The sequence below is a fragment of the Parus major genome, chromosome 7 (genome assembly GCF_001522545.3).
Source record: "Parus major isolate Abel chromosome 7, Parus_major1.1, whole genome shotgun sequence".
In the NCBI taxonomy this organism is placed as follows: domain Eukaryota; kingdom Metazoa; phylum Chordata; class Aves; order Passeriformes; family Paridae; genus Parus; species Parus major.
The window spans coordinates 21,559,883-21,584,201 of record NC_031776.1 but is presented as its reverse complement, the minus strand read 5'-3'; the positions used below and the strand labels follow the sequence as shown (position 1 = coordinate 21,584,201).

General features: G+C 38.5%; 1 protein-coding gene across 1 annotated transcript in view; it reads right to left on the bottom strand.

Moving 5' to 3' along the window:
* The window catches only part of LY75 (lymphocyte antigen 75), a 43,647-nt gene that overhangs the window by 18,688 nt on the left and 640 nt on the right, over positions 1-24,319 (bottom strand). Inside the window, exons 2-20 of the mRNA XM_015634005.2 lie at positions 21,744-22,118; positions 20,717-20,890; positions 20,301-20,465; positions 19,615-19,725; positions 17,812-17,952; positions 16,074-16,262; positions 15,249-15,406; positions 14,299-14,409; positions 12,983-13,071; positions 12,461-12,633; positions 12,087-12,283; positions 10,589-10,731; positions 5,925-6,006; positions 5,285-5,356; positions 3,773-3,896; positions 2,929-2,964; positions 2,478-2,653; positions 1,827-1,891; positions 916-992 (exon numbers count right to left, since the gene is read on the bottom strand). Coding sequence (XP_015489491.1) covers positions 916-992; positions 1,827-1,891; positions 2,478-2,653; positions 2,929-2,964; positions 3,773-3,896; positions 5,285-5,356; positions 5,925-6,006; positions 10,589-10,731; positions 12,087-12,283; positions 12,461-12,633; positions 12,983-13,071; positions 14,299-14,409; positions 15,249-15,406; positions 16,074-16,262; positions 17,812-17,952; positions 19,615-19,725; positions 20,301-20,465; positions 20,717-20,890; positions 21,744-22,118 — 2,658 coding nt within the window. The remainder of the gene's footprint in view (positions 1-915; positions 993-1,826; positions 1,892-2,477; positions 2,654-2,928; positions 2,965-3,772; positions 3,897-5,284; positions 5,357-5,924; positions 6,007-10,588; positions 10,732-12,086; positions 12,284-12,460; positions 12,634-12,982; positions 13,072-14,298; positions 14,410-15,248; positions 15,407-16,073; positions 16,263-17,811; positions 17,953-19,614; positions 19,726-20,300; positions 20,466-20,716; positions 20,891-21,743; positions 22,119-24,319) is intronic.

The window sequence follows — 24,319 nt, the reverse complement described above, 5'->3', positions numbered from 1 at the left end:
ACAATAGTACAATATTCCTGAAGATCCAGAGTCTCGCTCTTGCTTCCAGTATTAACATTTCATATAGGCAGAGAGAACTTGAAAACAGAGTATTATTGAATAAATATTTTTATATGAGGACTATCCTTGTATTCTGGCAAAGAGGGTATGTCTAAACATCAAAAAAAGCCAAAAGGAAACCTTTAACATCTACAAGTACAGCATCTGACCTGTGCTGTATTACATGACTCCTGCAGTCATAAATGGACTGACTTCCTTGCCTAGAACAATTTTTGGGTAACAGAGATGAAAACAGTTCATCAGCAAACAACTGAATAATGGGGAAAATGTGCTTAAAATGGAAATGGTAGAAGACAGGAGGATTTCTCGTTCACTGGAGGTTATACATTTTCCTCAACATAAATCTGTTGAAAAAAGGAAGTAATAAGCTTCAAGTACCACCAGGTGGCTTTTTCATTACTTTGTCTATCTCTTACAGTATGATTCCAATAGTAAATGGAATTTGTGTCTCCAGATGTGTACATGGTTGCAAGTATAGAGTCAACCTCTCTAACTAACAGCTCTCAGACAAACTCCAGAGCTCAGAATATGTATCATAAATACAAAAAGGTAGCCACCAAAACCAGATTTCACCTAATAATTTCTGTTGCAAAAAGAGTGACAATGTATCATTTGTCATTTGAATTTAGGTTTGCCTCTGGTCATTAAGAAATATTACCACAGCTTCTACCATGAGGTAGAAAAAATGATTCAACAGTCAATCAGATTATCATGAAGAAGCCATTCACTCCTAATTTGGTATCAATTTGCATTTAATAGAAGAGTTTGGGTAGAACAGTAATTACTACTTTTTTTTTTTCTTTTCAAATAAACACAACAATAGCAGAGGGGGTGAAAAAGTAAAAACAGTCTTACCTCTATACCAGTTCTTTCTGGAAATATACCAGCAATCTCTCAGTAATCTATCATGGAAACGTGGAAATAACTGTAAACTGGACATAAATATTGCAGAGTTAATCTCCAATCCAATGTGACCTTCATGGAGAAATTCTGATGGCAACAGTGTCAGTGCAAACAAAAATTTGGGCTATTAACTGTTTCTAGATGCCCTACACCAACTAGGCTAGAAATAAATATGTGGTAGGTTCAGCAGTTATGTACTGTGCCCAAATTAACTGTGTTGAGATGTGCAGAATGAGGTTATTTATCACCATGCTGCAATCACAGCACATTGTCAGAACAAGTGAAGGGAATAGGAAATAGCCTTAGTTTTCTTTTTACAATAGTACATTGCTACAGTATTTTGGAAAGTGAGGACTTTCCTTGTAAGAAGACAGTGAATCTTCTCTGCAGCCAAGAAGGGAATGATGCAAGATTTGCTGTGAGTCATCCCAACTCTACAAGACTATACTAAAAGCTCTCCAAGACTTTGGCATTACCTAATTAGAACAGTGATGTCTTAAACAAATTTCCCATTCCCTGTTCTTGGGTATTCCTCAAACCTCAGAATCAGAATGGGTGCTCTTTTTTGTCAGTTCTCCAAATGTTAACAGAACATAGAAGTTGGCTCAAAACCCCAATAAAAGCATTTCAAAGATCAAGGGCATACATTAGCTATGAGGATCATATATTTCAAGGATTCCCACAGCAAGACTAAGATCCTTAAGCCCAACAACCCAAAATTAGAAGCTCTGATAACACACACAAGAAATGGATTACTAACTCAGTTACAATAAAAATACTATGAATTAACTACTCTAGTTAACAATTCCTAAAAAATACAAAATAAAGCTTCCAAAAAAGCATCTCATAATTATTCTACATACGGTGAATGATAGCTGTAGCCATAATCAATGAACTTCAGCCACCACTTCTGTTCGCTGTTTGATAACTGTGGAAGTAAAGAAGAAAACCCAGTATTTTACATCCCACATAGAAAGAGCTGACTCCACCAAAGACAGAGTGATGTAACAAAATTAGTCACAGAGGTACTGAAACTTGACATGTTTTTCTCAGACACCTTACAAGAATGTACTTTCATCCCATGAACAACACAAACCCCTATCAATAAAGCCTATCAGACCATCATGCATTTCTAATTAAATCCTCTCAACAGGTGAAAAACTATACGTTGTCCCATGCACAAAATTAAGAACCAGCACAATTGTTAATGAAATATTTGCAGACAATAGGATGCTTGTATGGTGGTCCTGCTATGACACTTTTTCAACATTCAGAGAATTCTGTGTTTTTTTAATGTTGTTAAACCTACATTAAAATTTAAAAATTCCATTACCAGACTGCCAATAAAATAATTCACTTTTATCCCATCTTTTTCTTTTAAGTACAATTGAAAACCATTGGGGCCAACAGGAAAAAGAAATAAATTAAGATTAACATTTTCTTATATTGGAAAACTTGGCAAGTAAATTTTCCTGCAATGGAAAGTAACTGTGAAAACAGATTACACCCCTTACCTTTTCTATTTGAGACAGTATTGTCCTGAGTTTTGGGTAAGACTCTACAGAGGCTAAATCACTATCATTTTTTTGACAGTAGAAAATAGCTTCCTGGTAGCTCAGGTTTTTATCTGGTACAAACCACAGCTCTGCTCCATCAACAACAAGCGGGGCTCCATGAATTCCAATTTCATCTACACAGGAGAAATACCACATGAGAAAGAAACAAATTCAGAAAAACAAATATTTTCTTTTTCTGAATGTATTAAGAAATCTCAATTTGACACTTGGAAGAGTCAACACTCTTCATTTTGAACTCACTCAAAATCAAATTCTATCAAATTCTATCAGTTCTAACCTTTTCTGGTATGAAACAGGTATTGCAGTAGCAGCGTAACAAAACTAATAAAAGATATTGAGTATAAACAACCCTACACGCAGTGGAAAAATACAAAAGAAATCCAATTACCTGGTATATACCACTCTGGTGTCTTTGGAGTGCTACCTGTCCAGAGGAAAAAAAGGAAAAGTCACTGAATTCACCTTCTAATAGTGTGGCCACAAATAACAGAAGTGATGGTTACTACTCATACTCCTCAGTATTCATGATGACAACAAAGGAAAATGAAATCATACAGAGCTGATACAAAATCAATGGTAGTACTGCATACCTCCATCTTACACATCTGTGGTTCTTCCATCTCTCAAGCATCAAACATCTGGTAGTATTTCTACCAGAGTCCCACCCCAACAAGAAAGTTTCATCCCAAGACACTTTTTAATCAACAATCCAAATGTAAAGTCTACTGGATTACATTTCATACTGCATGAAAAAACCTGGATCTGTGCAGATATACCATGCTATTCTTTTGTATTCCCATTCCTCTGTTTCACTACAACAAGAAGCTAGTACACCAGTTTTACCAGAAGAAGGCTAGTTCACCTAAGGAGCAAACTGTACACCCAAAATATTTGTGGTGATTTAGTTAAAAATATCACTGAGAAAGAGTAAGTCAAGTTCACAAATGCTGCAATTCAGTGGCTTATATCACTGCACAAGAAACCACTTCTTACTTCATGGGACTAGAAAGAATACTAGAGCAGTGATACTGCATCCTCCTCAGGGTCAATTTCTGATCTAAGTGTCCATCTGTTTGTATGTGGTATTCGTGAGACATTTCATGTACTGTCCTCTTAGCAGTTCAGAGAGGAAACAGTAAAATATTGTTTGCAAAGTTTCTATTATAGGGCAATAATTACAACTCATTGCATTAAACTCTTTATATGAATAAATGGATGTAACTGCAGTTTACCTTTTGTTATCTGGCAGACCCATTCAAGCTTAGCTTCACAATCAAAAGGCCTGAAGTAAAATTCCAGATCTCTGCCTTCATGAAAGTAAAATCTCCAAAATGATCTCCGTGAAAACTGTGAGGTCTGCATATAAGTAGAAACAGAAAACTGAGTTAGGACAGCACAAGCCTTTGAAATGCAAAATTAAACTGTATTAAAAAGGTCCTTTGGCAAAGTCAGTGTATTTTACTGTGTCATTAGTCACATAATTTATTTTGAAAATAAAAGACCAGATACAGCTATAACCTCAACTATAACTCTCCATGTTAGCTAATGCTATGAAGCAATTATGTAAAGGGCTTAAGGTCAGTCTACATACAAACATCTTAAAAGTCTTTTCTAGAAATAATGTTTCTTAGGGTTTTTGTAGTGCCCAGTTTATCATCAATGCTATTGCAATTTGTTCCCCTGAAATGATTCTCATTTCTGCTGAAAAGAAGAAACCCTCTAAACTGGCACAGAAACAATCATTCTTATTTAAGATTATTTCTTACAATCAAGCTTGAAGAACTGACTTCGCTCTTGCTGGTCTCTCCAGTAAGGAGAATTTTTTATCATTTATTGACATAACATGTCTATAACAGGGAGGAGAGGAAAGTTATTACATTCCCAGTATTCCCTTCAAAGTGCTCTCCTTTGTATAAAATTTCAGGAGCTCAATGCTGACCAGCTTCTCACTCTGGGGTCATGAGCACCGGAGAAGTGAATGAGGGAAATGGCTGTGAACAGAAGGAAAGGAATGCAAGTATCCCTTCCCCCAGTAAATCCTAAAAGCAGAGGTGGTTCTATTTAGGTTAAAAGGGATGGTAGGTACTGCAAAAAGTCAGATGATACTTCAGAAAAATTAAAGGCTATTTTAAAACTCATGCCATCAAGACTAAATTAAGTATTGAAGAGCTTAATCAGGAATCAGGCTGAGGTCTGACATTTGAAATAAGAAACCAGCAGAACACATACAGTCTATTTCACAAGTAAACAAGGAAATACACACAATAAACACAAACACATGCTCTGTCCTGGCTACTGCATTCCTCTTCTTCAGGTTTTAAACTTTTGCCTTAATCAGTAGTTAAGAAAAGCTAACATAGATTTTAAAAAGTTACTGGTAGGGCTCTCTGTGCTTCTTTGTTTTAGACTCCATGACACATCCTTAGGAATTATATGTAATATACAAGAGATCCATAGTATGGCATTATGCAATACAGAATAGAATTGTTACTAAAATGTTTTGTAATTAAAAATGTTCAAAAGAAGTCCTATGAAAGGTTATCATGAGCACAGGACTTGGTTCATAAAAAAATACTTGGTTAATGGAAAATTTGTAATAGGTGCATATTGATAAAGGGAACACTACAGCTTTTTCACTACACAAAGAAAACATCTAAACCTAAATTCAGTATACAACTGGAAAAAGTATTTTTTCCAAGCACTTCCAAGTGAAAACACACATTATTAAGGACCTTGAAACTAACCTTTAATGCAGCACAGTCTCTTGTATCATACTCATCTTCCAGATAGTCGAGTGGCATAACAACACTGGTTACCTACAGGATGATGAACAGGGCAAAAGAATCAGCATTTGACGCCTTGTTGTGGCAATCTTAAGAGATAACCATTCAAACCTGGGGTCCCAATATGTTTATTACTATTAAAATAAGCGTTGAATGGCAGCTAGTCCTTCTGTTTTGTGTCTCCATGTCTGTTTTTTTGGGGGGAGAGGGAAGAACTCACAATTTCAGAAAAATAAAATAATTAGAATGAGGAAGTTATTTTTGGAAAAGTCTGTCATAACAAGGAAATGAGCTGATAAACCCTCCCTTCTGTTGTACCATGAACACCTTGTTCTCTCCACCAGCTCTTGGATGTTTACTACTATATTTCTGTGAAATAATTTTAATATAATGGAGATGGAAATCAGATTAACGTTGTTAAAGATATACTTTTAATTAGAAATCTGCTTGGATGGCAGCTCTTAAGTGCATAGTCTTCTTCTGAATTACTAATCTGTTGAAAGACCTGACATATTTTAATTAAAATATTTATCAATTTACTTTCAATTCAGTCCTAGCCGAAACAAGTCAGTATATGACATTTCCTGGTCAGTTAACTTACAGGTTTGTTATCACTCCATTGCCAGGTTCCCAAAGAATCAGGACTTCTCTTATTCATTCCAATCCAGACCCATCTGTCATTGCTGTAAATAAACAAGATATAATCTTATGCCAAGCATATGGTACAGCTCATTTAATAGGAAGACTGACCTATGGCATGGCATGATTTAGGACCAAGCAGAAAAACCAAGGTTTTACTGCTGCAAGTTGTAGCAGTTGAAAAAGAAAATAAATACAAGGGCTAGGACCTCTTCTGTACAGAAGAAAACAAACAAAATCAGGTAATTCCTTTGTGGGCTGCATCACCACTTCATCAATGATCCCAAAGAAAGACAGGGAAAAGATACAATTATTACCTATAATATTTTAGGAGCCTAAACCTGCAAGAAGAGGAGTGATTTGAGCAAAAAGAACATCATATCTGAGGGAACCACAACTCAAAAAAAAAAAAATTTAAGCTCAAAACTGGACATCTTACCAGCAGAGGTCAGAGTTTGGAAAAGGCTCCCCAGAAAATAGTGCTGACAAGTTCAGTGATTTGAAGCCAGAGCTCAGAAGATTTATGAAAATTACTTTATTATCTGGAGGGATGGACTCAGAATCAAGCTTTGCCACTAGCTTTCCACATGTATCACTACAAAGACTGAACAGTCTGAAAATACTGACTGTGCAGCACCAAGAAACGACTTAACCCAGGGTATGTGAAATCCAAGAAGGGCAACAGTACTTTACTTGGTAAAGTTTCCTTCAAGAAGAAAAGTATCAGCCATCAACAAATCTAATTGTTTTGTTCTTTGTTCTCAACTCCAGTAATAGTTTTCTGACATTGATCAGTATGATAAAAACACATAAGAGTGATCACACTACCACCAATCTTTAGTCTTTCAATGATACAACTAAGGAGCCTTTAAAGAGCCTAAATGCCTCATATCGCTGCAGAGGGAAAGCTGTAAGCCAAATATTCACAGCTGTCAAGCAGCTATATATAACCTAAAAGCTATTTGCCTTTAGGACTTTATTTTTCTGTGGCTGCTCTTGCAATTAAGAAGCAGACATCCCCTCCTAGTTGCCACCTATAGACTTAGTGCAGTTTCAGCAGCTGATCACCACACAGGAATATCTACTAAAAAGGAAGTATGAGACATTAATTTCAAAACGATTTGCAGTAATTACCTGAGGTTCTACAGCAATTTTTCAAACTCTTTCAATTTGTATTTGGCTATTATATAATAAATAAATAAATTAAAAACAAGAAGAGGGCCAGGTCAAGAATTTCCCCAGCTTATCACCCAATTTACAATTACTAGCCTGCAAACAGAGCAATGTTTTCAACTGACTGGGCCCTTACACATTAATGTACCTCTGTTGCTTCTTTTGGAATTGTTCAGACATGACCATGAGTAATTTAGTAACTGCTACATGACACCTGACAGTACTTTTAAGCTTCAGTAAAACCTTCTGATAACCCTCTGAAATTATTGTGTCATCTCATCACAAGAAAGAATTCCACCAACTAATTAAGACAAAGATGAATTGAGACTCTCTACTGCAAGTGAGCTTGCAGCAAGGAATTTTCTTATGCTTCAAGTATGTCTCCTCATTGCAAAGTACTTAAAATTCATCCTATGGACGGATACCAAAATGGATTTATCAGTGACACAGTATTCTTTGAGCCACACTCCTAGAACTGTCTCTAAAAACCGAAAGTATCCTGAGTTTTAAACTAAAGCATACATGCAATTTTGCTTCACAATGGACTCCACACTGATTGACACTGAAAGATCATAAATCTCTAGCAATCCCTGTGGAATACTGGTGTTTTTAATTTTACACAGAGCTAAATATTCATAAAAGTCAATGTACCACAGGAGAGAATAAATACACTTTAGATTGTGAAGGGACTATGAACCTGTAATTTTTTCTAATCATATTCTAATTGCCAAAATAGAAAATTATTTTCTCTGTCCTTTATGACAGCTCCAACACAAGATTAAGAGCCTAAGGGAAGTTTTAGAGGCTTGTAGGCCAACCTAGTTCTTAAGAAGAGATAAGGTACACATCTGGGCCAACTCCTTAATGGTGCAATTTAAGGCACTATTTAATCTTAGGCAGTGCTGACTCAAAACTCTGCATGAAGCCCATCTGGCCACCCTCTTATCCCTGCTGCAACAGGGATACACTAGCTACATCACATCCTGCCAATTACCTGCACTTCAGTGGAAGAAAAGAGAAGCTGTATTAATGTAATTACTCTAACTTGCATGTCAGCTTTATTGCTGTTTTGGCCATTCCGTTAAGGTGATTTTTTCTTTCAAACTCAAGTGTTTGTGAGGCTTTCTAGATTCAAAACAATTCCAGCAGCAGAGCTGTTCATATAAAAGGCAACCTGGATTTTTTTCCAGTAAGGCGTCCTCGCTGAAATGTTACCTCTAACCAGTCCAAGCTCTTTCCCCTCCTGAGCCCAGCACTGCTGCCAGCTATAAGATGCAGAACGCTCACAAACACAGTCCAGAAAGAATGGAAGTAACTGAAGCGGATCTGTTCTGCCTGCATCACGTCCCTTAAAGCCAAAAGAGGTTATCTCCTAGTTCTTCCAGACAGGGGAAGGCTGGCAGGCTAATTTTATTTTCCTTTCCAATGGCAATAGCCTGATTTGACTGGAGCAATTCTGGCTCCTGTTTGACTCTAAGGTGGAATCTGAGTAAAGAACAAAATGGACTAGGCAAGCTGCCCTTTTCCTGGTGAACCAGAATGACTCTTGCTAACATTTAAAAACAAACAAATCTCAGTGAGTCACCAGAGAACTGTGCAAGGGGAAAAAACCCGAAACCAAGAGAGTCGAGGTGTGGCTCCTTCCCCAAGCTGAAATGAATGCAGTAATCTGAGACTGCAGCCTCTGAGTAAATACAGAGAATACGAACAAACTGCATGCCAGCACACTCCAGCAGCTAATCACATCTAATATCACCTTAGCATGATTTCTCCCAGTTAGCTAAAGTACTTGTTCTTGGTGAAATAGTTCACATGGTTTCCTATTTCCCATTTCAAATGAGCTTGACTTTTAGATTAACTGCCCTTGACATATGACCTCCAAACTATTTTATGTAATCAACACCTCTGAGTAATTTAAAAGCATAACTATCTTCAACAATTCATCATGTTATGTAAACAAACATTATTTAAACTATCTCAGGCAATATCAACTATGTAGTATTTCAGTTCAGAATGTTCTGAAGTGCTGCAAAAAGGGTAAGCCCAGAGGAAAATACTGTATTTTCAGTTGTATCTGATATGAGCAGTTGCTGCAACACCGACTGCAAATCAATTTCTACCAGGCTCAATACATTGCCCCTCATTTTAAGTTCTGCTGGAATAATATTGAAATACTGTGACTTATACTCTTTCTGACTAAGCTCAAAATTTCTGAACTGTGGGAAATGCAGGAGAACTGTGTGTAAACTGACTTCTTGGAAAGACAGAAGTCTCGACCTCTAAACTCCTAACAGAAAATATAATTAATACCTTAGTCTGCAAGTTGAAAAGCAATTCCAAGTACTTACTTGTAAGAAAATAATATGTTATTTGTCTGTTCACATTTCATAGTAGATTAAGTGCACTAAAATAAAATTGAAAATCACAAAATCATCTTGTAAGGTCTACAGCTAGAAATAATTTGTGCACTGTTTTTTACTGTGTATTCAGCCAGTTTAGCAAAGGAATCACAAGTGGCTTTTACACAAGCTAACTATCTATATATAGAGCATACAAGTTTGGTTTTGTCTCTTATTAGCATAAACACTGAGTAATTTTCATGACTTGTGCACTTCTAAAAAAAGTTCACTGGTTTCTCAACTTCTTCAGTCATCAGGTTTAAAAATTTAATCACAGTGTTTTATGCTGGCAGCTTTGCAATAATCCTGATTTAGTTTGTTGATGAAAAAATTTACATCACATAACTGGCAGCATTTGAGTTTAAGCAGGCAAAAGTTCGGAAAAAACAGACTGTCAATCAAAAAAACATATTACACAAGGATCTGACATCACACCAATGCCTAATAAAGCTTTGCAGTGACAGTTCATTTGATTAAAAATAAAGCTTTAAACTCATAAATTATTTAGCATTTAATCTGTTGATACCAGAACACTCAGCATACCCATCTAATGCCCATACAGTGTTAATGCAGCTATGCCAAATAGGATCTGTGCCAACCAGATTGCTGGACACTACATTATTCACATTTTCAAAAGTTAGCACCCAGTTTAGTCAGGAAGCATTTCATGAATAAAAATGAGATGTATCTGAAAAACTGAAATAATCACTCATCTCTAAAGAATGTACCAGTAAAGAATAGGTACATTTACCATCTAGCTGTGCCAAAATTCAACACAGAGAAGGAAAAATGTATTATAACAACATACTTAGATTTGCTTTGAGCATCTTCCATTACATAAATTTCTCTTCCTGTGCTGCCTCTAGCAATGTGAAATATTTGCCTAAACTGTACTCCATTGACATTTTCCAGCAAGGCAGTTCAAATGCCACATCTAGCTTTTCCGTGGGAAACACATTTATCACACACTATCTCATATTTGCCATTTGGCATCAACAGCAGCGTCTGTGACACACTGCAGAACCAGAATTTTAGAACATGGCTAGTTTGTTACCTGATCATTTTTCTCAGGATAGAATGAAGTGCCTTGATTTCTTCTGAGTGGCTAAAACTAGGCAGATGGCCTCCAAGGGCTTCACAGAACCTTTCTGCCTCTTCCCAGGTCCTGGTTCGCAGCACTCTTTCACTATGAAAGAACTTCACAACAACCAAATGTCAGAGCAGAAAATGATACACGAGGCAGTATTTTTAAAACCTTCCTGTTCTACTAAAATATAGCCACCTGAGATTTAATAACTGGTATTTACATAGGGAAAGAACTTGACTTTTTAACAATTTTTCTTCCAGTTTGTTTGACAACAGCCAGACTCTGAAGTTTAGCTGACAAAAATTTGTTTCAAACACACATATTCCACATGACAGACTTTCTCTATTTTTCTTTACCAGGAAGATTTTAGAAACTACCAGCCAGCTCATTCCATAACTGCAAGTCAAATTTTAAGGGATGTTGTTCTTTCAAATTTAAGATGAACTACAAAGCCTAATGTTCACAGAAACTATGACAACTGTGTCATTTAAGTGCTGCATGTGAAGAAAGTTCTTTGGCACACCCTTGGCTACCTGTATGCATCTGAGGTGTAAGTCTGGCTCATACACCTCAGCTAACATGTCCACTTGATCCCCTTGGTTTCAGTCCAAGACAATTCCCATCAGCTGGATCTCTCTGCACAGACATGCTGCATTTGGTCAACAGCAGTTGTGAAGAATCCAGGCCAGGGCCATCTGTCAAGTCCATCAGCTACAGGACAGCTATGCTGCACAGCAGCACAGACCTATCCCTTCAGGATGCTTGCCCACACCCTTGTTATTCAAACTGGGTTTCCCCACTTTGCTACATGAGCTGTTTACAAGAAAGAGTTCATTGCAGACACTGAGTCCAAAAATAATGAATAAATAATCCAATTAACAGGGTCAGTTTTAACTTGATTTAATTTTTAATAGGAGGGGAAAAACCTGCATTTCTAAGTACAAATTTGTTTAAGCCATTCCAGCTACACAGCACAGCTGCTTGCTTCCACTATTTACTTTGAAACAGTAAAATACAACTGAGGCTGAATGTTTTTATGTATCCATATTCAAACCAGAGGAAATCCTACCTCTCCTATCTATACTCCTAGGGTACTGAAAGGAAAAGGGCAAGGGAAGGTGATGCAAAGAGCTTTCCTTCCCTATCCAGGTGTCTGTGCATGCCCAAGGGCAGCAGGGAAGACACAGGCACAGCACCCTGACAACATCAGTCTCCTGAGGCAGCAGCACAGGGCACCCCACTCAGGTGCCCACAGAAACAGGCACAATGCACCTTCCAGAAATGGCAGATGATGATGCACGACAGTATCTGCAGGCAGTCAACCTGAATCAACACCAATTCCCTCTCCTGGTGAAGAGCACCTTTAAAATGCCCTCCAGAGCATCTGTGCCCACAAACTGGCTGATCATTCACTTCCTCCAAGACAGTAATGAGCAATTAACATCAAACAGGAAAAACATTTTACCTTGTAGCAGGCAAGGCCGGATCCATTGTGCCACCCAGGGGGACAGGGATCTGTTGGCTTTGGGAGCACTTCTGGCTCCTTGGGCTTCCCAATATATTTTTTGCAGACAGAAAATGCTTTAGTGGTTTTACAGTCCTTAGTTTCCCACTTTCCAAGAGAATTTCCACTGGACATGGCCACACATCCTCCTGAAAACTCTGAAATTAAAGCCACCAAAACCACATTTAAAACCATTGGCTGGTTTTCAAAAAAACCCTGACATAATTGTGAATTACTACTTTATCACATGCTTGGAGATCTGTAACATGGTACTCCAGTGCTTGCTCAATGTAAAAGCACAGCATATTTACGAGTTTTTTAGTTTTCAAGTTTACCTGGTTGCATGGAATTCCAGTTAGTGTATGTCACAGCTTCAGGTGTTTCCCCATTCACTGTACCCCAGGAATATATTCCTGACTGGCTAATATCCTGCAAACCGGTCCAGAAGTACTTTTCTTCAACTTTGGTGTGTTTTCTAATTAGACTGTTAATAAATTCTTGCTCAAATCTGAAAATCCACAGATTAATCAAAGTCAATATTTGAAAGACACCAAACTTTGAGAAAATTTAAAAACCAGGAATATTACATGAGTCAGTTCAAGCAGTCATCCAGGCAGTCCCATATTCAGCCTGGGGTCAGCAAGCTGGGAATTCTCATACTTCCAAGAAGGATTTCACATTGTAGTTTTACCATTGTCACACTGTGGAAAACACAGCTTTCTAGTTCTTGGCAAAAGCAATTCCCTCTCTACTTTTTGGTTATAAACCCTTAGTTATGATACAGCAGTTTTAATCTCTGATTTTAGCTCCAGGATTGTGATGTTAAAACCTGCTCATAAATTACAAATGTGCTTTACCTGTTCATCACTGTGAGATTGCACTGGGCTCCAAATGAAACTTCCATTTTATCAATCCTGTAGCAGTAGTTTCCATGTTTCTCCCATCCCTGGTTAGCGAAACAAAAAACACATTTATACAAAACAACCTAATTTAGGCATTACCTACAGGGGAAAATAAATCATTGCCAACAGTGGCTGGTGCCCACAAGCTGGCACAGCATATACAAGAAAGAAATGCACTGTGTCACACACAAGGTCCACTATCATCAACTCTCACAATCACAGTTCTAAAAAATAATGCAGCAACAGGAATAAAATACACCACTGTTTTAGCTTGCCTGGGCAGAGTCTTCTGACCACTATGTGCATTTACAGAGAGAAACACAAGGGCAACAGCCCAGTCCAATCCAAAACAATAGGAGTTTTCATGCTGTTCCACCAAGGCCAGGATTCAAACACAAGAATACTAGGAAGGCATACACCAGTGTTCCTTTACTTCTGAGAAAAATACTTGATACTGCAAATGTGTGAACTTACAAAATTTCTCTATCATTCCAACATTTCTCCCCATATTTACACTGAAGTTTCAAGAAACAGTAATGTGTTAACTCTTTTCTAGCCTAGCAATGCCACTGGTGTCTGAACAGCACAGAAAGCTGTAACCCTACATGCTGGAAGTCTCTGAAAAGACAGAGTTAAAAGCTCACATAGAAAAAAAGATAAGGAGTAAATATCTTTCCTGTTGCAAGCAATATGCCACACAGAACTGAACCAAATAACTCTGAAGTAGCTAGCAATACCATCACAGGCTAGCTCAAAAGACAAATACTTTATTTAAGCTGTAAGATGTCACACTGCAATAAAAGCCAACCAAAAAACCAAAAAGCCCCCACCCTTATTCAAGTCATAGAACAAAAATGAGAGCAAATGAAGTGTAACAAGCCTAATCCCAGTTAACAATCTCTGCATATCTTTATGTTGCAAAGAACTTATCCCAAATTTTAAAACATAATTTGAGCAAAAACAACAAAACAAATGGTGCTATCAATAATGTTTCTAATAAAATTAACTTCTTTTGAATAAATAAATTAAAAAACCATAACCTTTCCTGGGTCCAAGCTCATAATACTTTCATCAATAGACTGATAATACATCCCAAGCCTGCTTAGGAAAATATGAAATTTGGTTTATGATGTATAAATGTCCTTTTTCAGATAACATGTTTCACACACTTTACTGAACAGACAAGAAAGAAATGGAAGTAGAAGAAATAAGTGATTTCAAGCAGGTTTCTGAGAAAAATGACAATGTAAGAAACAGAGGCTTCCTATTACCTCTTCCAATGAACAACTTTCATCTGATTTTGTTTCATTCAAAATCTCTCCTTTTTTCTTGCAAACGTATTTCAACTTTTCTTCACAGGATTTGACCCTCCATTGTCCCAGCTGTGAGAATGAAAGGAAAAGAGTATTTGAAATTCTAACCATCTTTCCATTTCTACGTTTACAGGGGCTGTTTCCATTGGTGTGAAAGCCAAAAAGCCTCTGGTATAGCCATTGGGTGGGATGCCACAGATTATATGCACAGGAACACGTTTGGAAGGGAGAGAGAAAGCTGACACACATGGAGATGGGAGGATTCTGGATCACATCCAAACAGGAAAGAAAAGGCCAGGGTGGTGCCAATTCTCTTAGATCAGGAAGGGAATGGGTGCAGGAGGTGTGCTCAGCTTAACGTGGCAGTAGCTCACAGACAGCTCAGAGGAGCTGAACACAAGCTCCAGTGCCAGGCTGATGACACAGCAGGCAAATGCGTGCTCCACTTTTCTCATGAATCTGCAGGATGGGATACAGCCTGCTTCCCACTCTTAGTGGCCTCCTTTCTTCACCAACACTCTTTTTAGAACATTCCATCCTCAGACTGGTTGACTCAAACTGCTCTGGAAAATGACTGAACCCAGATTTCCCTTCCTTCCTACCTTTCTGCCAGAGACATGCAAGAATACAGTAACTCAAAATACAGAGTGACAAGGCCAACTGTCTGGCCAACAATGTGGTCGTTTCAGAGCTAAGAGTCATTTCTTCCATTTGTTACAGTACACAGCTGTAAAGTTCTAGCTAAATAATTTTCCAAAATTTGCTTGTAGAAAAATATATTTTAAAGATTATTCCAGAAATAAGAAGAGCTTTATTATCTGCTTTATTCTCCTCCATGACTTTCAGTGTTGCCTATACTATGATGAAAAAATACAAACCAACAAGCAAACTCAACACTGTATTCCTACCTTGCCTGAATATGACACGCAGTTAGGAGTGCTGTTAAAGGGAACTTTTGGTTCATTCTGATCCCAGTAGGTGAAAACCACAGGTGAGCCATCTGACCATTTGAACAAGGTTGGCACATCGTCATTCTTGAGACCCATCCACATTTCCTCTTCAGCATCTGTAATTTAAAATTAGGACAAGACTGTTGTTTCAATATACTATTCAAACTAATAGGAAAGCAATGTGTTATCAGCTAAATTCAATTTTTTTATCATACTGCACAGCAGTGAAAAATACTGTGCAGCAGTATAGTGTTTTTATTTATCTTACAGTGAGAAAAGGTATTTGACACAACCATAATGTATGTTTGTTATCTTGTTTCTTACCTTATATTCATGACAATGAGTAAGTTTCACAGAGAAGGAACAAACAGGGAAAAAAACCAACCACAAACAAGCAGAAATATCAAACACACAAGCAAAAAAACCCTCAACCAAATTTAGAGCGTAGGCAAAGACATAGCATCAAACACTACCAGTCAAAATATTGACCCAACTATCTATTATTCTCTTTGAACCAGCAAATTAAACATAAAGTATTAAAAAACTAGAAGTAGGTTAGCCCAGTAAATAAATAAGTTAATAGACTGAACCAGAACAAGTCCTAACACAGAAGGCCTGGATCTGCACAGCAACATTCAACACTAGCTTGAGTACAAGCTCAGCATTAACACCCACACTTGAAAGCTGGAGGTTATAACAACCCTATGCTAGAACATGGAAAGCAGTTTGTAATTCATGGTGTGCAGCATTTGGTGCTTGACTTTTACAACTACCCCAACTCACCATTATGAAGCTTTGTAACAACCAGTTCAACATCTGCTAATGAGTGAACACTGATGAGGTTACTCTTATTTGCTTTGCACAACTCATCTGCTGTACTCCAAGGTGCCTGCTTGTTTACAGGCATGTAGCAAAAGCCATCGTGGGGGAGCCAGCCTGGATCACAGCGAGTATCCAAGTGTCTCCAAAACTCTAAAAATGAAGAGAAATAGAATTAGAGGCTTTGGTTTCACATTGCCTAGTGCAACATGTTGGCTTTAAAGTCAGCAGCACCTTGAAAATAGCCAGAAGGCAGCAATCAGAATGTGTTCACATCTCTTCAGGGCTCATGTAAGAAAGGGTCACAGCTTAGTCAAACAAATAGACTTCAATGCAGCATTAGGAGAACTCATAATATTTTGGGGCCATGAAGCAGGTGCAAGGAGAAAGAAGTTAGTGTGAGTGAAAGTAAAAAGCAGGACTGCATTACATTAAGCTTGTCTTAGTGTAAGTGAAAGGCTCAAAAGAAATTGTAAGCAGGATTTTAAAAGCAGCTGAAGACATCTAGTTGATTCATTGCAACTCAAAAAATGCTTAATTTTAAAGATTTTTTTCCTCTCAAGATATTCAAGAATTCTAACTAGTTTTAATGGGTGCTGAAAAGGTATATACTAATAGCCCCTCTGGTTCAAAACACACTATAAAACACTCCAACCACAGGAATTTTGTTTTTTAATGAATAAAGGACTATATAAACACTGGTAATAATTCTACATACCCCACTGAGGAGCCAGAGAACAGACAAGAATTGTTAACTGATAACTAGCTCTCAGAGCATCACTGCAAAATTTGAACCACTTCAGTTAAATTTAAACTGATTACCATTTCTTCAAATGCACACACCTCCCCAGGGGGAGCTGGAGAGAACATGCCTTAGCCAGACACTCTCCACATCCCTTATCCTGTAGTTCTCCCTGTCATTCAAGGACAATTATCTTTAAGTAAAAGTTTTTGCAGAAGAGCCCTACAAACTGGAGCTCTGGGAACTGGGTAAGGTCAAAGCACACATAGAAGAAGAGGTCATGGACATAGGAAGGGCTGGACATTCAGGTGTAGATAAATGGCCAAGAGCATGGAAGCAGTTATGGTTGAACACTGTAAACACTGAAGGCCTCTGTGTGTGTGTGTAGGTTGGGATAAAGGAGTTATTCACTTATAAGAGCTGTTATGGGTCCAGTAAAGATTACACACTGAGCAAACTACCAACCCCTGCGTTCTGATTTGCAGTGCTTGGCCTGGTTTCAGAGGACAGTAAGGTTATTTGACTACTTCTATTTTAATTCAACAGAGTTTGATCCAAGATCCAGGTAAGCCTCATTTTATGTCAATACACACCAAGAGCAAGAGAAACAGGCTTAAAGCAAAGGTGGAAAGGTTTGAGATGCAACTGCCAGTTCCAGACTTCCAGTAATACATGAAAGAAGGCACAAGCCATGGAGGAAAATGTGATGAAAAGGGCAAGACCACTGCAAAATGCTTTATGTGTGAATGAGAAAGCTGCAAATAATGAAAACCATTTGTGATGCATCATCTTGACACTGAAGAAACAGAGTTTGCTTCTGCTCTGCTAAAAAACCCAAAGCTGTTGTGAAAATGTTTTGGCAGAGATGCCTGAAAAGGCTTGGGAGGGAAAAGAAAGACTCCATAAGTCAACATTATACTTGTATTAACATACAGAACTCAAAAATGCAAACTGTCCTACCTGGAATGCTTGAAACTTTATTGAGTGACTTCTTGCAAGCATATGGAAGCTGAGTCCCACAGTGGTAACTCTGCCACTGACCTGAAGCAGCATTCATCACCACACAACTTGTCCCATCCAGTGGGGATAAACTCTCCATATCTATAGACAGGAACAAATAAAAATATAACAGCACAAGTTATCAAACAGTAAGGCAGTGACAGCTTCCTTTTACTACTGGTTTTCAATACAAAAATAGCACTCTTTGGATAGTACAGCACCTTGTATTTGAAGAACATAATTTGTATCAGCTGAGGGCAGCTGTCCCAGCACAGGTCCCACAGAATGTTTTTTTCTAAGAGACAAAGTTTCAGAATCAAGGAATCTTGACTTCTTTTCCAATGTTTAATCATAGAACCAGGAGGAATGTTCTATTTACAATACAAGAAACCCTTGGCTGAGCACTTTCCCAGACTAGAAATATCTCAGGGGAGAGCCATTTTTGCAGCCCTCAGCTTCCTTTGGCAGTCCCATTCCACCCTTACTCCAAAGACAGTACTGCACTTTCTCTCAATGCTAACCATAACCTCTACCGAAACAGAAACCTTAGACAAGGCCCCAGATTTAAAACAGCACAGAGAATAGCTCTTTTTTGCAGTCTTCAGCTTCCCTTGGAGCACCTTTCTAATGGAACTTTTTGACTCTGTTTTTCTTTGAGCCTCAATGCAAACCCACATTGTGCCCTACACAGAGCACCTCATACCCTGTACTGGGTTCGTTCAGGCTCACAGTAAAAAGGCTCAGGCTAAATCTCAGTTCTCCATGAAAGAGAACAGTGGGACAGGAACAGGGTCTTTTCAGAGGGGTAAAGTAAAAGGAAAAGTAATGGGCTCAACTTGCACATATCAAAATTCCTGTAAGGCACCAGTAGGTAATTTCACAAGATGGGTAGACATGAATATGTCTGCCATGACTGCAGACTAAATTATGCCGCTGTATCTCAGGATAGTCTGGGCTCTAGCTCTGCATTACAGTCCTACAGAGTGGTCACAGCTCCAGAAGAGGGTGCAGTCAATACTACAAGCAGCAAAGTTCTTAATGTTTCCAAAAGACAGAGCACATTTGGAAAATCCAGAAATTTCTTAGCAAAGCTGTCAAAAAAGTAACAGAAACCACTTCTCAACTTTTCACAGAATTCCAGTTGCAGGACTATGCTAGAAACTAAAGGAAAAAGGAGAAGTCCACTTAAAAAAACTCAAATTCAGCTTGAATGACAGAACAACGTTAGTTTCAGCATTCCTGATGACTATTGCTCTGGAATTCTCATATACACATAGATTCACAAAATATTTGTGAGAACATTACAAATTCATCCTGAAAATTCCAAATAGTGTCACTAATCTTACTATCATCTTAGCAGTAATTAAGATAGGTTTTTCAAAGGTTTATACTTCTTTCATCTTCACCTTGAAACAAATTTAGGCAACCTTTAAGTTTAAAAACACAACTTAAACTTCTAAGTAACATCAGTCCTTGTGCGAACACAAACAATCAGAATATTTGAGGGAAATCAGTGTCATTCTGTCAGTGGGAGGCGAATTTAGCAGCTAGGAAAGCTGTGGATACTTTACTAAAATGGACTTCAAAAATACTATTTATGTTTTATCTTTTTAGAGATCTAATCAACTGTAAATATAAAATGAGAACAGAAAGATTCACTGGCTAGGAGGTAAAGATGCTGCTGAAAATGGAATGAGATAGAAAAAAAAACCTAATACTAGTTACTGTTGAGAATATTATCAACACCACCAGAAATATCAGTACCTGGATGCCAGTTGAGAAAATTCAAAGGTTTGTGATCTGACCACTGCCAACCACCAGAAACATCCAGTTGATTTAAGCCAATCCAGAAAATCTCTGCAATGTCATCCTTGCCTAGAAACATTTTTTAAAAAAGAAAACAATAAGTATAAAATGTTCATCCTTTATTGATCTCCTTTAAAGTAAAAATGCATTCTGAAATGGCATGCATTCCAGAACAGAAAGATTGCTACTATAATTAAACATGCAAACTTTCTTGAACTGAGGGGGAATTAATCCACGCAAACCTTCCCTCACAACGTCTTCAGATGTTTCTCCTTTGGTTTTACAGTCCCAAAGGCATTTGGATAATTTCTCCAGGTCAAGACTGAACATCAGGGAGGACAATTTCATAACAAGAAAGTAACATGCTGCTAAAACACCAACTGCCACCCTGGTCTGCATTTAAGATTTTGGGGACATTCCTCATTAACAATATGGACAACATCTAACTGCTATAAAGAAATCATACAGATAAATTTAAATAACTCCCTAAAATGAGACTAGCACCTTAGTTTTGCTACACAAATGAAAGCTAAAATACTTAAAGTACAATCAACTTTTGACCCAGAGATTTAGGAGAGAAACTAAAGTGCTGCCTCTACTTTATAAAGATTTCCCAATATTCATATGTGAATAATTACACCTACCTTGTATGTAACTTAACTCAGATGCATTTTGGATGCTAAGTAAATCTCCTCCTTGCCTTTGACATGAAATATAAGCTTCCTTCCAAGAAAGAGCAGACTGTGTATTAAACTGGTAGCAATTTTCAGACCCTGGATCATGTTCCCAGCTATCATGACAACCATCCTCTGTTTAAAGGAAGAAGAAGATACTTGTAACTACAACTCTACAGAAACATTATGAAAGTTTCAAAAGAAAAGGTTTTGAATATAAAACTGAGATCTATTGATTTTTATATTGGTAATCACAAATACTTGCAGTGTAAACCAACACTGCAATAAAAAGCTTTTACACAGCTTAACAGCCACGTGAAGGTGGAGCTGTACATCAGAGAAGTGACAGAATGCTTTTAGGATGTCTATTTAGAAACCCAACATGCCTGGCTGTAAGCAGACTCCCCATTTTCCATCGCGAGAATAATCTTCAGAAGTGGCGCACCATTTCCCACCCGTGTGCATTTCATCCTGAATGCAGTCATGATGCCACACTTTGTTATACAGAAAGGGGAACTCACAGGGTTTACCATAAGAGTTGCCATCTTTGGTATAAACTTCTGCAGAAAAAAGAAAAAAAAAAAAGAAGTAAAATAAAGAAGTAAATACATCTGCCTTGCTTTGACATGGAAAGTACAGCAAATCAGCATTACTGCTTGTACAGACATAGTTAAACTAAATGCATGCAAATCACACTTGTGGTCTTATAATACCATATCTTATTACAGATAATATACAGCAATGCCAGAACTGGAAAAAAAAATACATTGAGAAATATTTTTCTGTACTTTTTCTTCTGAGAAACAGCAGAAGCTGTTTTCATTGTCCTATCAAAATCCAGGTGCCTTGCAGAGTCCTATAGAAGGAGGACTCTTAACAATCAACACATACAGAAGTGGGAAAAGGTAAATATGCATTGTCATCACTTCTTCCAGCAAGCATGAGATTTCAGACAAGACTGGTTCCTGTGGCAAGTGCACAGACTACCATACCAAAGTTCACAGTCCAGCAGGCTGTGAGCTGGCAGCATGCTCTGAATTTGACTGTATAGCCTACCAGAAAAGAAAACATCTTCAAACCCTGCTAACAGGAAAATTCCCATCATGGTGAGGAGAACAGTGTCAGTTCTGATAGAAGGTTGTTGTTATTTAATAATTAAATAGGTTTGCACTGAAATATGGGGCAGGGAGGATTTAAACCTGCTAAGAAAGCCACTCAATAACACAACTTCTGCAGTTGTGCTGGTATTTTTTATTAAAAACCTTTAAAATTTCTCTCTATAATCCAAGATTCTATTTCTTTACCGATCAATCTTTTCATGTAACTAATTTTAAGAACTTATTCACACAGACATACTCAAAAAGCCCTTAACAAATAAAAAAAAAAAAATCTCCAAAGTGCAAACTTACTTACCATGGTAGGGATACCGACATATGTCACTGGAGGAATTGTTGCTTTTCCACTGGTCTGTTGCATTTATGCTTGCAGTCACATAGTTATTCTTGATAGTCACTTTATACTGAGATGCACCAATGATGGAAGCATCAGCACATCGCCACCACAGCATCAATTCTGAGTTACAATCAACCATTTTCAGGCGAGACACTGATTTGGTGAATATATCCAGTCCCAGGCACTGCTTGGACCCCAAGTGAAAGAGGCGATTCTGGGATACCCATTTCCACAGAGCTTCACTTGTGTCCCTGCAGTCATCTATGACTATCAGTGAGTTTTTAACTTGTATGCATTTGTTCTGTTTGTCATGGCGAATAGTAAAAACATCATTGCCTGCATAAGAACAAACATATGGCTATGATTCAGTATCATTTTCACAGGAAGGTCATTTTTAAAAGGGTAATCCCATTCTGAGAAATGCTTTCAGAAAAGTGACACAACTGCTGCTCATATGTTAAACCACCTCTTTTGTAGAAGCCACATTCAGTGCATTTTCCTGCTCTTTATCGAGTCTTAACTTCTGGGGAAAAAGAGATCTTCCCAAGTCTTTATAAAATGAGGACAGAAAAAGTGAGAGTTCTAAGTCCAATTCTAGCAAGAATTCTAAGAATTCTTACTCATATTTAACATATACTGATTGCATCAGCCCCTAATTAATTTGCAGACTTACTGGGTAAAGAATCTTGTCTTCATGCCTATCTGCAAACACAGTAACACACACAACAGACACCATAAAATATAATTAATAATAATCTTCATTAACTAAGCACTTTATTTTAAACTCTGTATCATATATGATACACAGCAGGAGAGGTTTACATTTCAACCAGTCTGTGGGTGCAACTGCAGTACTGCTAAGTTAACTGGAACTCCTTTGAGGAGAGAGTTTTAGAATGAGTATCCCACCAAAGACAGCACACAACAGATTAGGAGTATAATTTTAAAAATTATATAGGGACCCCACTTTCATTTTCAGTTGTGATAAGTTTCATTTTCAGTTCTGGCATAGTTTGTGATTAAAGAGAAAAATTAAAGTTGATAAAGCATAGTATACCATTTAAAAAGTACATGGATCACCCTACTAATCTAACACCTCTGTCAGTATAAGAACACTTCTGACAAGCAGCAGTAGGTTTAAGCGAACCATGAAAAAATGCCCTAAAACTATTTCCATGCCCCAATAAAGATGGCTCCACAGCACAGAACTTTTGCTAATCAGGCTGAAATGGACCTTGGCTGTCCCAGACCCACAAGGCTATTATTTTGCTGCTTAAATAAGGAATCTGCTGAGTAGTATTTTGTATTTCATAGTAATGCACTGTTGATCACATTCCTACTGTGTTTTTCTGTTATGACTTACTAATAGGTTTGGCTGAACAAGAAGGAAAATATTCAATGATGTTATGCAGTGAATTTTACCACTACTTCCCAGTGTACCCGTGAATTTTCCACTGTGTAAGTGCCAAACAGTATTTAAATAGTACTTAGCTATCACACTGTAAAGAAGAATCTGTAAGTCACCCACCTACTCGGTGAATTTTTTTAAGTATCACTCTTCAACTAATTGTCCCTTTCATCCTGTAAATTAAGACATTTCAACAACCAAACCTGCTTTTGTGGTATCCTTTAACCCTGTGCTTTTTCAGCGCTATATTGCTTTTGCTTTTTATTACTCATTACTTTTTTCCTGGTTTTTTATTTCTTGTAACAAGTTTTTAGCCTCTTCTCACGGATTCTTTCACTTCTGCCTCCACAGCCGTCATGCCGATACCAAGTGGAAAATCGCTTTTTAAAACTTCCCTGGAAAACTTCTGATATCTCACCAAATCTGTCTGTGCAGCAATTTATTAGTAACAGTTCCAGTTCAGCGCTCTGGCCATGAAGTTTTAGTGACATCTTCAGCTACCAACCTGAGCCTGTTACTATCACAGGCTATAAAAAATATGCGAGGTAGAACTCAGCGAAGAGCTCAACTCGTTTCCCAGAAGCTCTGACTAGGCTAGCGGCTCTGGCTTACAAGAACTAGCTCAAGGTGAAACTTTCCCACCTGCTTCCTGTCGGGCTAGGCGAGCCTCCTTCTATGTCTCGCCGGGCTGTACAGGCAGTACAGGACATACGCAGCCGGGCCAGCAGCGGCGGCGGGGCGCGCTGCCGGGGGCTGCCCGGCCTCGGGTGATTCGTGCCCCCGAGCTGTCAGGCCAAAGGCCGCGGCCCGGCCCGGCCGCCGCGGGCACCCCCTGCGAACGTGGCAGCCGCGGCCGGCGGGGCAGCGGCGGCTTTCGCGACGCCCCAGGCCAAGCGCACGCTCCGGGAGGAAGGTCCGGGGGCTTTTTCCTGCCTTCTTCGCTTCTTCTTCTAAGTTTCCCAGGTTGTTTCCACGCGTTGGACTTTAGCACCCAGCGCGCAGCGCCCGAAGGAGCCGCCGGGGCGGAAGGCCCGTCACACCTCCCCCTGACCCGCCCGGGCGCCCGTCGGGGCGCTCCGGGACCAGCGCACCCGCGCCCCGCCTGCCCCTCGGCCCCCGGCGGGCGGCC